The 12386-nt window shown below is 36.6% G+C and overlaps 1 protein-coding gene across 2 annotated transcripts in view; it reads left to right on the forward strand.

The window, feature by feature from the left end:
- The window catches only part of UNC79 (unc-79 homolog, NALCN channel complex subunit), a 99599-nt gene that overhangs the window by 3835 nt on the left and 83378 nt on the right, over positions 1 to 12386 (forward strand). Inside the window, exons 2-4 of one of the 2 annotated variants that reach the window (XM_030452025.1) lie at positions 1547 to 1667; positions 7257 to 7561; positions 10875 to 11045. In XM_030452025.1, the coding sequence (XP_030307885.1) occupies positions 1547 to 1667; positions 7257 to 7561; positions 10875 to 11045 (597 nt within the window). Of the gene's footprint in view, positions 1 to 1546; positions 1668 to 7256; positions 7562 to 10874; positions 11046 to 12386 lie in introns of those variants that run through there. The other variant, XM_008492518.2, reaches the window with a different exon arrangement.

Consider the following 12386-nt stretch of genomic DNA (forward strand, 5'->3'; position numbering starts at 1 on the left):
ATGCAGTCAGTATAGCAGAAAATGGAGAAACGATGAGCATGATTAGGGCAGTTGAGTGCTGAAGACTGGGTTTCTTGTGCAATTCAAGCAAATTATATTCTTCATTTAATGATTATTTGAGTGTCCCTCATTGTATGGATAACTGATTTGAAATGATCAAACTGCATTTGTGATTTGTGAGTGTGATTGGGTGCTCACAGATGCCTTTTTATTTGTTTACTGGACATGAAAGTCTTGTACACACTGCTGTCTATGCTGGCAACATGGTTCTCAGTACATCAAGGTGAGCCTTCAACAGCAGTTGCAGACAGTTTGCTCTGGGCATCTCTCCTTCAGTCTTTTTCTGCAGCATAGATAAAATGTCACCCCTTCTCATTGAACTTGTCAGTGATACAGAAAAAAATCAGGGTGTTCATGAACTGTTCAGATACAGCAGCAGCCGGAGGCATAGGGATGTCTCTCAGGATGTTAGTGTCCTTCTGTTCAGTGGAGGACTTAATGGTATTCATCCTTTAATAAATGCCATTCGACAGTGAGAATAAAACCAAAGTGTTGACTAATTGCTCATTTAGGAAGCACAATTTATCTTCTATACTCAAGGAGCCCCATAGGGGAATGAGGTATATCATCTTGGTGTAGTGAAAGACTGTCATAATCCGTAGGCTCAAGAGCTGAAGTAATTCAGAAGCGTCTCCCCTTTTAACTGCCTGTTATGCACTTTTAGCATGATTAAGAGTTCTCAGCCAGCTCTGCTTTCAGTGAGGCTGGGTCTGATGCTGTGAACAACTGGTGAGCAGTCTAGTTGGAAGCACAGTTGAATTGGTGCAACCTTCTGCTGCAGCCAACGCACTTGCAGCTTTGGTTAGTCTGAACAGAATAAAAAACAGCTGAGGTGTGCTCAGGGGTGTCTGCATGAGACTGTCTTGTGCCATACAGGCAATGTAAGGCATTGAAGCTATGGTGGATAATTGTTTTTTTCCAATACTGAATCAGGATCTCTTTTAGAAGATAAACCCAAAGTTATTTCTAAATGAGTTTTGGTGTAGAGCTCCTTGTGCATGTTGAAATTTCTTTACCTGTTTTCATAAAGTAAATGTATGAAAGTAAATCTCAAGTAAATCACATAAGCTTTCCCTGTCTTAGGTTATCTCTCTCCTTTGGCTATAGAATCATTTATCCTTCTAACATGAACCTCCTTTGATCCAATGACTCATTCATTATAAATTAATCTTGAGATCCTTGAAGACATGGAAGTGCAGGTTGTTTTTTTTTTTCTTTTCTTTTTTTTTTTTTTTTTTTTCTTTTTTTTAAAAATTTTCTAGCACTAAGTTTGTCTAATACAGATGCAGCCATTCATTCTCATGCCTCCCCCTTGGCACTCTTGCACTGGAGTGCTCAATTTATTCAGTCAAAATAGAAGGAACGTTTTTACAGTTTAGCTGTTAAATTAAAAAAAAAAAATCAGAAATGCTATGAGATGTAATTCTGCCAGTCTGCAGAAAAACTAAACAGAAGTTTTTCTGTCTGTATTTTGTCTTTTATGTAGTTGCTTCCAAAATCCGTTACCTTCAAGAATACCACAACCGGGTTCTCCACAACATTTACCCTGTGCCCTCTGGAACTGACATTGCAAATACTCTGAAATACTTTTCTCAGACATTACTGAGGTAAGTTTTAACTAATGCTCTTGAAGAAAAAAGAGCTAAAGAATTGTATGGGGTATTGATTGACTTTCAATTGGTTGCAATATTTGATGGGTCAATGGTCAGTCAAAAAGAGTCAGAGCATAATTTAAGAAAGGAGTGCTATGAATTTATCTCTTCAGTGGCTGTTGCCCAATTTGCCCAGTTGAGCTGCTTATTGAGTGGCTGATTCTAAAATAAACTTGGTTGATTACACATTTGCTTGGCCCTAAGACTTAGCTGAATGCACGAACGTGCTGAACTTGTGAAGAAAGGAATCTATGACCTGCAGAATTTTACATGTGTTTACTCATGACCTCCTCGACAGTCCTGGTGCCTCAGGATCCTACAGCAATGAGCCAGGCAAGCAGAATTAGGTTCTTACTATGCCATAGTTCAGCTGGATGCCAGGTTTGGTTTCTGGTTCAGTCCCTTATAACAATATGAGCAGGCACAGGGTTTGTGTACAAATCTGGATTTGCATGGAATCAGCAGGGCAGGATTGTGCTGACCTGGGATTATAAATTCAATATTTAGTAATAATGTTTAGTATTAAATACCATGATTTTAGAAAAGTTTTAATAGGAAATGCTGCCTCTCTTTTTGATAATAATTTTTTAAATGGCTGAAGAGCAAAGAATCAGCAGTGAAGAGGTGATTTTGTCTGCCTAGGTTTTGGCTGGCACTAGTTTTCACATCCAGGAAAATGCTGTTAAAGCTGTATATTTATGCTTAGCTTCCTGATTTATACCTGGAAAGGTATAAATATACCTTCCTGTCAGAACAAGTTTGCAAATACAGCTTTTTGCCTTATTTATTGAGCAAACATTAACAAAACACAATTAGCCTGTATATTTGTATCCATAACCCTGTGATGGATGAAATGGAGAGACTAGTTAAAGCTTGAAAGAATGACAGTAGTTCATTCTAACATATGTTTAAATGGCATGGGATGTATCAAAATTCTTGACTTTGTTTATAAAATATTACCAATGGAACACCTGGTCACTGCAAACTTACAAACCTTCTGTTTGAAAATTTTGAGAGAGTTGTTTAACCACTGTGAAATTTGTTTCCCTCATCACTTATAGAGTGTTGAAGTAACTTAAGCAACCAGTAGAGCTTTTTTTTTTTTTTTTTTAAATCAATAAATTTTATCTCTTAATGCCAAATGGGAGAAAAATGTTCAAAGAGTCACTGAAGATAGCTCTGAAATGTTCCCACATCAGGCTGTTTTGTTGGATTATTTGCACAACACACACATTTAACTCACATTAAGTAAGGTAAAGTATGGCAAAACAGCTTCCAGTTAAATGTTGTGGGCCTTTAAGTTGTTAAAGCAAGAAAGGTGGACTTGATTCTGAACATTTTCTCTCTTACCTGTAACTATGAAGTGTTGTAATAAGATCTGTTTCTTTTGGGATGAAGTCCTTTGGGACAATATGGCTTTAGAATCTGCTGCTTAAACATTTTGTTTACAGCACTCTTATCTTCACCTATCTAAGCAGTACAGCTGACATGTCCCATGTCACAAGTTCTTCACACACTATGAGCAGTGATGTTTCTGGGCTTACAGAAAAAGCCTTATACTTGCCATCTACGAAAGCAGATAAGAAATCAGGGCAGCAATTACAAAATTGGGCAAATTGGTTTCTTTGCTTCATGCTCAGAATGGGACTGAACCAAAATCCTCTTGTGAATAATGCTGAACCTGACCTGTTACACAGGTCTACACAAATGGCTTTGTCCTTCATGATCTGTGATTTCATCAGCCTCAGAAGTAAAAGGGCACCAGAAATTGAAGCCAGAACTTGGATATAAATTTAAGTGGACTGAGTTCTGACTTGCAGCAAGGTCAAATCCACATTCTAAATCTCTGTAGCTGGGGAATTTGAACAGTGGGTCAAAGCCTGAGTGCTATGGTTAAACCAGCATACATTTACACACTTGCTGTTACTGAGAAGGAAGCTGGATAAAAAAGCAAAACAAAACACTGTATTTAGTGTGGCAGATGGAAAGAAGGAAACTCCCTCCCACTTTGTGCAGATCTCTGCAAGATTTACCCTTAAAACTAATCAGATTGATTAAGAACCTTTCTGAAGAGCATGCTCAGAAATTTCTTTGAATAATTTGCATGCTAAGTCTTCTTTCTGCCACCTGCACTGAAACTCCATTGTGCAAGGTTTAATATCAATGATAGAAGTGCATGGTGGAGAATAATCTTTCTAGCTTGAGACAAAGCATACCCAATGAATTTAGGCTGCTACGAGAATACAGATCAAATAGCAGCAAAAATACCCAATGATATCTGGAGATTTGGATCTGGTCTTTAGAAGAGTTTTCTTGTGACCATCTACTGTCTTAGAATAACTTCAGAAATATTTCCCTATTGATCTGTATCTTCATAGCAGAACTTGTTAGGATAAAGATTTCTTGATGAAGGAATAATGGAGTAGTGATTACTCAGAGAAGCTGCGTATGATGACTGAATTTTACACATGGAGCTTTTACAGTTTATTGTCCTTTTTACCTTTCCATTTTATGGACAGGGTGACTGTGTTCTTTATAGTGGGATGTGCCCACTGTTTCAGATCACATTCATATTTGGTGTCCTTCTGCTGTCTATAGTTGGATAGCAAAAGATTAATTTGTTCCTTTGCTCTGTACATCGCCTCAATAAATCACAAGCTCAACGGTGGGGGGAATAGATGTGGAATGGCTGAAAAAAATAAATTCCTTATTTCTATGAACAAACATCACATAAAATCACCATAAGCAATGCATAGTACATTGATTCTTTTAGTTCTTCCTTAATTTTCTCTTTGGGCAAAAGCATTTCTTTACATTACAGCATGAATTTGTTTCATGCCCTGCTCATTTTCAGTATTTTCTCCCTCATTTGAGGAATGATCTAAGACTTAATAAAAATTTTTCAGAACAGCTCATTCTTTCACATTTTCTTGGAGAAAATTATTCATATGGATTTCTAAGTAAAATATTTTACCTAAGGAAGAGTTATAGATGCCCAGTGGCTAATTAAGGGTCAAGCTTGTTTTGATACCTTGGTGAGGTGCAGTTCCCCTGTAGGCATTTCAGGAAACTTTTCCTGGAAGGCAGTAACATTTGAATAGATTTGCAGTGAAGATGTACAAATCTTTAAACAAGACCTAGTAGCTTTGTTACGTGTCACAGGGCAAGTTCAGTATGATCTGCAGACAGTCCAGGATCTCAGTACCTAGTTTGAACAGAACCAGAAGCAAACTGTAGTCATTGTATCTTGCTCTTAGGGGATTTCCTAGATTTTCACTTTTGATTCTTGTGTTTATTGCTTTGACACCAGTCAAGCAAAAACCCTCTGAAAGTTTTCTTTTTCTAAATTGGGCATGATTGCAGCTGGAATTTAGATACAGTCTCATTGCTGTTCCTGAAGTGAACAGGATTCCCTGATCAAGATACAAGATACTTCGGCCTCTAATCCATAGATGTGCCATTGCTCTGTGCTGAAAGGAAGGGAAACCTGTAGCATAAGCTCTTGATTACTGCCTTGCACTTCACAAGGCAAGGATTAATCAATACAATTCTATCGTTTCTGGGAATAAGTGTGCTTGAAATTACATGTTGGCAAGTGAAGGGATGAGCATAAGCCACTGGTAGGCAGGGAAGGAATGTAATTTAGTACATTCATATCTCTAAACATGAGCTGCATAGTATGGCAAATGAACATCAAACAAATTAAAAGGAATCAGCACTCTGATAATTTGCTTTAAAAGTCATATTAAATCTTAGGTGATTTCCTGGTACAATTTTGTAAACACTGTTATGGTACCATGGTTCATACACTGGACATTGGGTAACAGAAACCAAAATAATCTGTCAAATATGTAAGGCACAATAAAAAAAGAAAAAAGCAAAAGTGTGTAGATTCTTAAAATAGACTATATCTTCATCTCTGACTTTAAGTGTGATGTGATATTAGCCACTTGGCACAGAACTGTACTTGTAAAAGTATTTTATGTATATCTGGCAAATGAATGGGCCCTTCTGTTATAAGCACCTTAGCAAGAGTTTAACTTACTTGTGTACATTGTTCATTTGGCTGCTGAGGTAAGATGTCTGTGCTAAGGTGATAATACAGTAAGGATTTCTGTACTCCTGAAGAGGGCAGAGTTTTCTAGAACTGCTCCCTCTTGACATAACTCTGGTCTTCATTAGTCAGTGGAAATTTTAATGCCACTTGTCTTTTATAACTTTCAATACTGACTTTGGGAAAAGAGTTAAACTAATAGCAACTGCTCTTGGAAATCACAAATACTGAGAGCTGCAAAATGTGCTTTAAAAAAATAAAGGGCATTTTATGTGGTTTAATATACTTAAAAGGTGTATTGTATTTCATAGGCACATACAAAGATTATGAACTACCCTTATAGTTGCCTGATAACTAAAATATAGCGCTGCTTAAGTGACAATTTATTTCTATTTAAAATAGTGGAGTTTTTTGTTTGTTTTGTTTTTTTAAATTAAATTAACATGTTTACAAAATTCTTAAAACAACATACCAAGCTGGTTGACGTATAGCCTCTATATTGATTCCCACTAAATCCTTTTTATTTTTTGAAATTGTCTCCTTTAGTTTATAGTGAGTTTTGTTGAATAATAACGTAAGTAACAGCAGGAATGTATGGTAAAATACTGTCTGATCTGCAGTTACATAATTGGTCTTGCTTGCTTAGCCCTTAGATTTTTGAAGGTAACTATTTACCCAAGGAGTGTTCGTATTCATAAAGTAAAATGTTTCCTCCCTAAACATGGGCAAAATTAAAAGCACACATAAACAACCATTATCATTAGCTCACAAACATATGCTAAAGACCATCTACTATATATTATTTTATAACTTTTCCAAATGTAGTTTAGTTAACATTTTAGAAATACTATATTATTTCTAAATCCATGTGCCTGTTTAAACTTCATTATCTCAAATGATACTGAGTGAGTGATCATGAAACAGTATCATAATATACATACAGACATTATTTTAATGCAATAAACATGTGATTTTTAAGACTATCTTAACAAACACACATGTTTATTCTTTGCTAAAACATGTTTCTGCAAGTGCCACACCTATATTTTGCATGTTTTCAGTCAGTTTGTTCAAAAGATTATGGGGAGGGCGGGGGGGTGGAATAAATCTCTTAAAATCTCTGAGTAAAATACCAGCCTATTTTGACACAGCTATTTTTCCATAGCAAACACTTGTAATTCCCAGATTTTTTCTTAACTGTGAAACATGGGTAGGGCACTGAAACATGCATTTTTATATTTTTGCTCCTTATGAACCAGATAACACATGAGATGCAATGAAATTTTTCTAATGTGAATTTTGAATTCTCTTATCTTGACGCGTGAAAGTGAATAGCTGCTAGATTGGTTAGACACACTAGCTTTGGTAGCAATTGCATCTTATGTGGGATGTATCTGGTGTTTTATTATTTGTTTTATAGTGTCATTTCAATGTAATGTGCTGTTCTTTGTGTCTTTGTTGTCTCTTTTTTTTCTTTGTCCCCCCAACAGCATTTTGTCCCGCACAGGGAAGAAGGAGAATCAAGATGCCTCCAATTTGACAGTGCCCATGACCATGTGTCTTTTTCCTGTGCCATTCCCACTCACCCCATCTCTAAGACCACAGGTCAGTTCCATCAACCCTACTGTTACTCGCTCCCTCCTTTACAGCGTCCTGCGAGATGCTCCATCTGAACGTGGCCAGCAAAGTCGTGATGCTCAGTTATCAGACTACCCATCTTTGGACTATCAAGGACTTTACGTGACACTGGTGACACTGCTGGATCTAGTTCCCTTGCTACAACATGGTCAACATGGTAAGCAGGCCCTTGAACCCTTCCAGTACACTTAACTTCAAGTGCTGTGAATCCATGAATGATGCCTAATGCAGTTGAAGAGATGGGCCTAAACTGACCTGGATCTGGAATTCAAATCTCCTGAGATGTGTTTTTAACCAAGTGTTTGGTTGGACTTTCTTAAATAAAAGATGTTTCTTTGCTAACTCTGGATTTGGGTTTGAATTCTGAGGTTGTCTGATTTTTAGTGGCATGCTGGTGGTATGTAACTAAAATATGATGATATGTAACAAAAATAATACAGATAGGCCTAAAAAATCTGGATATGGAATTTTAATATGCTGGGTTATCTTCTGACCAGTCTTTTTGGCATGGCTCTCCTAATAAGACACAAATTGGCTGCAGATGTATACCTGGCTTATAATGAGTATGAAGATCGAGTCTACCTCCAAATAGAACATAGTAAAAGTTTAGTTGAAATAAAACTGTGGTAATGGTGTTTTGAGATGGTTCTAAAATATTTCTGGCTAAAAATATAGCAATATCTCTTTGACTTACAGAACATCCATCTAGTTTTGAACTAGTTAATCAAAAGATTTTTTTTTTTAACAACTGTGTTGTATTTATATAATTTTCTATCAAATTCTGTATATGTCTGGCTTGTTAGTCTGTGGTTTTCCATACTGGGATTAATTTTCACCATGGTACCAGGGTGTATCACTTACAGAGTTCAGTATAGGATGCTTGTTGACAGTCTGATGCACAGATGAAGGTCCTTAGCAGGAAGGTTGTTTGTGTTAAATCCATGAGTGGATCCCTTTTGAGATGGCAGCAGTGTGTTTTGAATCAAAGACTACTGTGATAGGAAATTATATGATCTAGCAAATTATAGACTTGTCGACTTAGCTTTGTTTTCTAGCAGTGGTGGAATTGATTATCAAAACCATCTTTCTAAATAATAACATGATGATAATTAATGACCAGTGGAGACCTGCAGAGAACAAATAACACTGCACAAACATAACTTCCCTTTATGGCGGCTCGGTGGGTCTCCTGGCAGGGTTTTCCTCTCCTTAGTCAGGCTTTTGTTGCTGTGTCAATCTGGGACACATGGCCCCCACTTCAGTGAGAAAAACATTCCAGGAGTAATTGCCAGTGGCTGTTGTCAGCTGGAAGGGTATACCAAGTGGGAATCTTACAGGAGTCTCTGCTGGGTCTAGTGTTTTATATATGTTAAGGTTTTTTACTTGGCAGATAGAAACAAGAGAGCACTTTGATTTATGGGAGTTATCAAGATGGCGAATGTAATGTCCTTTGTGTGAAAGATAACCAGTTCAGAACAGTCTTGGCAAATTGCATTCTGTTCTGAAACATATTCAAAGAAGAAATGTAAAATACCTTTTTAAGCAGAAATCAAAGGCAGAGATGAATTGAGGGAAATATTAACTTGAAAGCTGTACTGCAGAGATCTCTATGTTACAGTAGATTGGAGGCAGACCATAAGTCACTAATATGTTAATATTCTAGCAATATGTAAACAGGTGTTTTGTGTTTGAGATACCCATGGCATTTTGTTTATCATTCTAACAGCCCTAGTCCTATTCTAACTCCCTCATTTGGAGTGAAATTTTCAGATTTGTCCATCTGGCTTCAAGAAAGATATGGACCACTTGGAAGGAGTCCAGGAAAAAGAAACAAGAGTGATACAAGGAGTAGAAAATGTGAACAGTGAGAAAAAACAAAGTACTTGGTTTGTCTAGCTTAGAGAAAAATGGAACAGATGCATGGTTATCATATACAACTATGCAGAGGTTGCTGCCAGGAGAAATTAATCAAACCAAACTTTTTGTGGAAACAGCTGATCAGGATGAGAATTTATAGACTTAAACATTTTTTAAAAAAGGCTTTTTTTATTATAAAGATGGTTAAGTACTAGGATGAATTGCCAGGAGAAGGAGTGAACTGTCTTGTGGATTCTTAAGGACAGTCTAGATAAATATTTGCTATGAATAATTTGGCTGACTAATGCTTAGGGCAAGGGGAGGTGACTTACTGTTTTCTATGGTTCTCTACATGAAGAATGAAATTTTGTGATAGCATATCTTATTTATTTCTCACTCAGCTTAGCATTTGACTAAATATATATATATATATATATATAATCAGAACAATCAGTGTTGTTGGGTAAGTACAACTGGGTGTGCTAGACAGACCTGAACTTTGGTCTGGTCACATTATACAAAACTCTCAGTGCTTAAGTGTACATTAAATTCCAAGAGAGAAACACTCACTAGCATTTAGGGTCCGGTTAGCCCCTTGCAGAGATGACTCACCAGAACCACTGAAATGCAGTGCTAATTTTAATTCTTACTGTGACTCATGGTGTTAACAGTTACAGATCTTGGAGGGCTTTACAGAGGCAGTTTTAAATCATCCTAGTTGTACAGATGAGACAGGAGGATTGTGTAACATACTTAAGGTTACAGAGTGAGTAATGAAATGAATTCTTGTGCAGGGGAGAGTCCTGATGATGATTTAGAATCATCACATAGGTTCAAACTTGGGGTTCATGGGGTGCTGTAACCTTTATTGGAGATTCAGTTCCTTGTTTGGAACAGGTATGAGGGTGGCATAGTGCCCAGATACACAACAACCTGTCCCTTCCATTTGGATTTTGAAGTGTTGCACATTCCTCAAGTATCCCTTCCAAAAAGTTATAATATGATTAATTAGGCCAAGTATGGATATTCTTGATAAATATTTCTTTCCTCTTAAGTCTTGTGGCTTCCCAGAGAAAGATAGTTTGAAAAATACAGTGACACATCCTGTAGTCTCTGTGTGGGGTACTTTGCAGATCTTTTGAGGGTAATTAAGATCAAAATCTTATTTTTCTCTGGCTAATAAAGACTAGAATGCTTTTTGCAAAAGCAGGCCTTTCAGTACCAAAGTGCATATCAAATTCTGATTCTAACAGCATCTCTGCTGAAATGCAGGCTTAAGTACTTAAATGTATGTTAATCATTGTATGATTAAAATCAACATTGATTTTCATCAGTGTTACTGCCTGTAATATTTATATTCCCTCCAAACTCATCTTAGTGCTGTTGAACAGCTGTTTCCCTCTATTTGAGGAGTGGCTTAAAAATGTGATTGAAGTCTCTTGTCTATAGTGACAGACTTCTGAAATTAATTTAAGGGGAAAACTTGAATTTAAATGTAATTTTTAAAAATAATTTTGTAAGCTAAAAAGTACATAGTACATAAAGTCATAATACATAGTTATAATTATTTTTCCATTTTAATGATTCTGTATTTTTTTCCCTTTGTTCAACAGATCTTGGTCAATCAATTTTTTACACTACTACATGCCTACTTCCTTTTCTCAATGATGATATTTTGAGTACTTTACCCTATACAATGATTTCAACACTAGCTACCTTTCCTCCATTTCTGCACAAGGATATTATAGAGTATCTCAGCACATCTTTTCTACCTATGGCTATATGTAAGTAGAACTCATTCTAGTGTTGTTATGTCTCAGGAAACATGGTACACTGCTGTAATAGTATCGGACGGCAGGAGTCAGAGCTTGATCTGTCATAGAATTGTAATGGAACATCAATCTACTCCATGCATTTATGTAAAATAGTTCCATGTGACTATTTTTCAACCGCAAATAATTCTATAATTTTTACTTATTTATTATGCTTTGTTACCGTGGGAATTCCTCCTCCATTTAAAAGGTGAAATTTAGCTTGTTTAAGAAATGTATTTTCCAGACTCTTAGAACTTTCAGTGCCAGCAGTGGGAGTTTTGAATACAGAATTGGTGGACAAACTGCTCCTGAAATGATAGAGGCTATAGCAATGTGTTATTTTTGAATCTGGACTAAATCTGCAGGTACAATTATGACTCTTCTCAATGTAATGATGTGATGAATTTCCAATTTTTCTCCTTCCTCTCATCTTTGCATTTTCTCTTTAAATTCCATACTAAATAGCTGTGCCTGCAAGATCTCCTATCCATAAATGTTAAGACTGAACCTGACAGTGACTGCCTCTTTTCTCTATTTCTTTATTTTTTCTTTTCTTCTTGAGGGTGTTTTCATGATTACATAGTTTCATAATCACCGCAGAATTTGAATCCTGAGGTGTGTTCTGAATGATCATCAATGTACCTGTTAAAAAGCTGGATGGGATTTGGGTAGCAGTGAGAAATTTAACCAAGTCCTGCTGAGAGAAGCATTATGATCAATATTAAAAGGCAGTTTTAACCAAGCCTTTTACTCTGTGGGTGGTCAAACACTGGAACAGTTAGTTGGAGAGGCTGCTGATTCTTCATCCTAGCAGATGCTTAGGACAAAGCTAGGCAAGGTCCCAAGTACCTGCTCTAGTTTCCCTTTCTTTGAGCAGGGGAGATGAACAAGATGATCTCCAGAGATCCCTTCTAACATCAGTGATGCAGGGATTCTGTAAGAATGTCTTCTCTGTATCTGTATTCTAGACCTTTTTGGAAAAGTACAAATAACTTACAGAGATCAACACTGATGTCATTAGCATGTAGAAAATGCTGTTAGAACATGGAAAGAGCCATGGTCCAGAGGTTTTGAGATTAAGATTTTATGGAAATCTATCACCTGTACTTTCTGGCTCTACCAGTCAGTGATTTTGGAGAAATCCCTTAATTCTTCTGTTAACCTCAATTTCTCCATGTAATACAGTCCCTTGTTTGACAGTGCAATGATTTTTCCCTGTTGCCTTTGACAGGTCTAATAACAGCATGCAAATGAAAATTACTAGGATGTAGTTTGTACATAGGTGCAATAGGTCCTCTTTGGGTTAAAACC

Source organism: Calypte anna, chromosome 5A, assembly GCF_003957555.1.
Source record: "Calypte anna isolate BGI_N300 chromosome 5A, bCalAnn1_v1.p, whole genome shotgun sequence".
Taxonomy (NCBI): domain Eukaryota; kingdom Metazoa; phylum Chordata; class Aves; order Apodiformes; family Trochilidae; genus Calypte; species Calypte anna.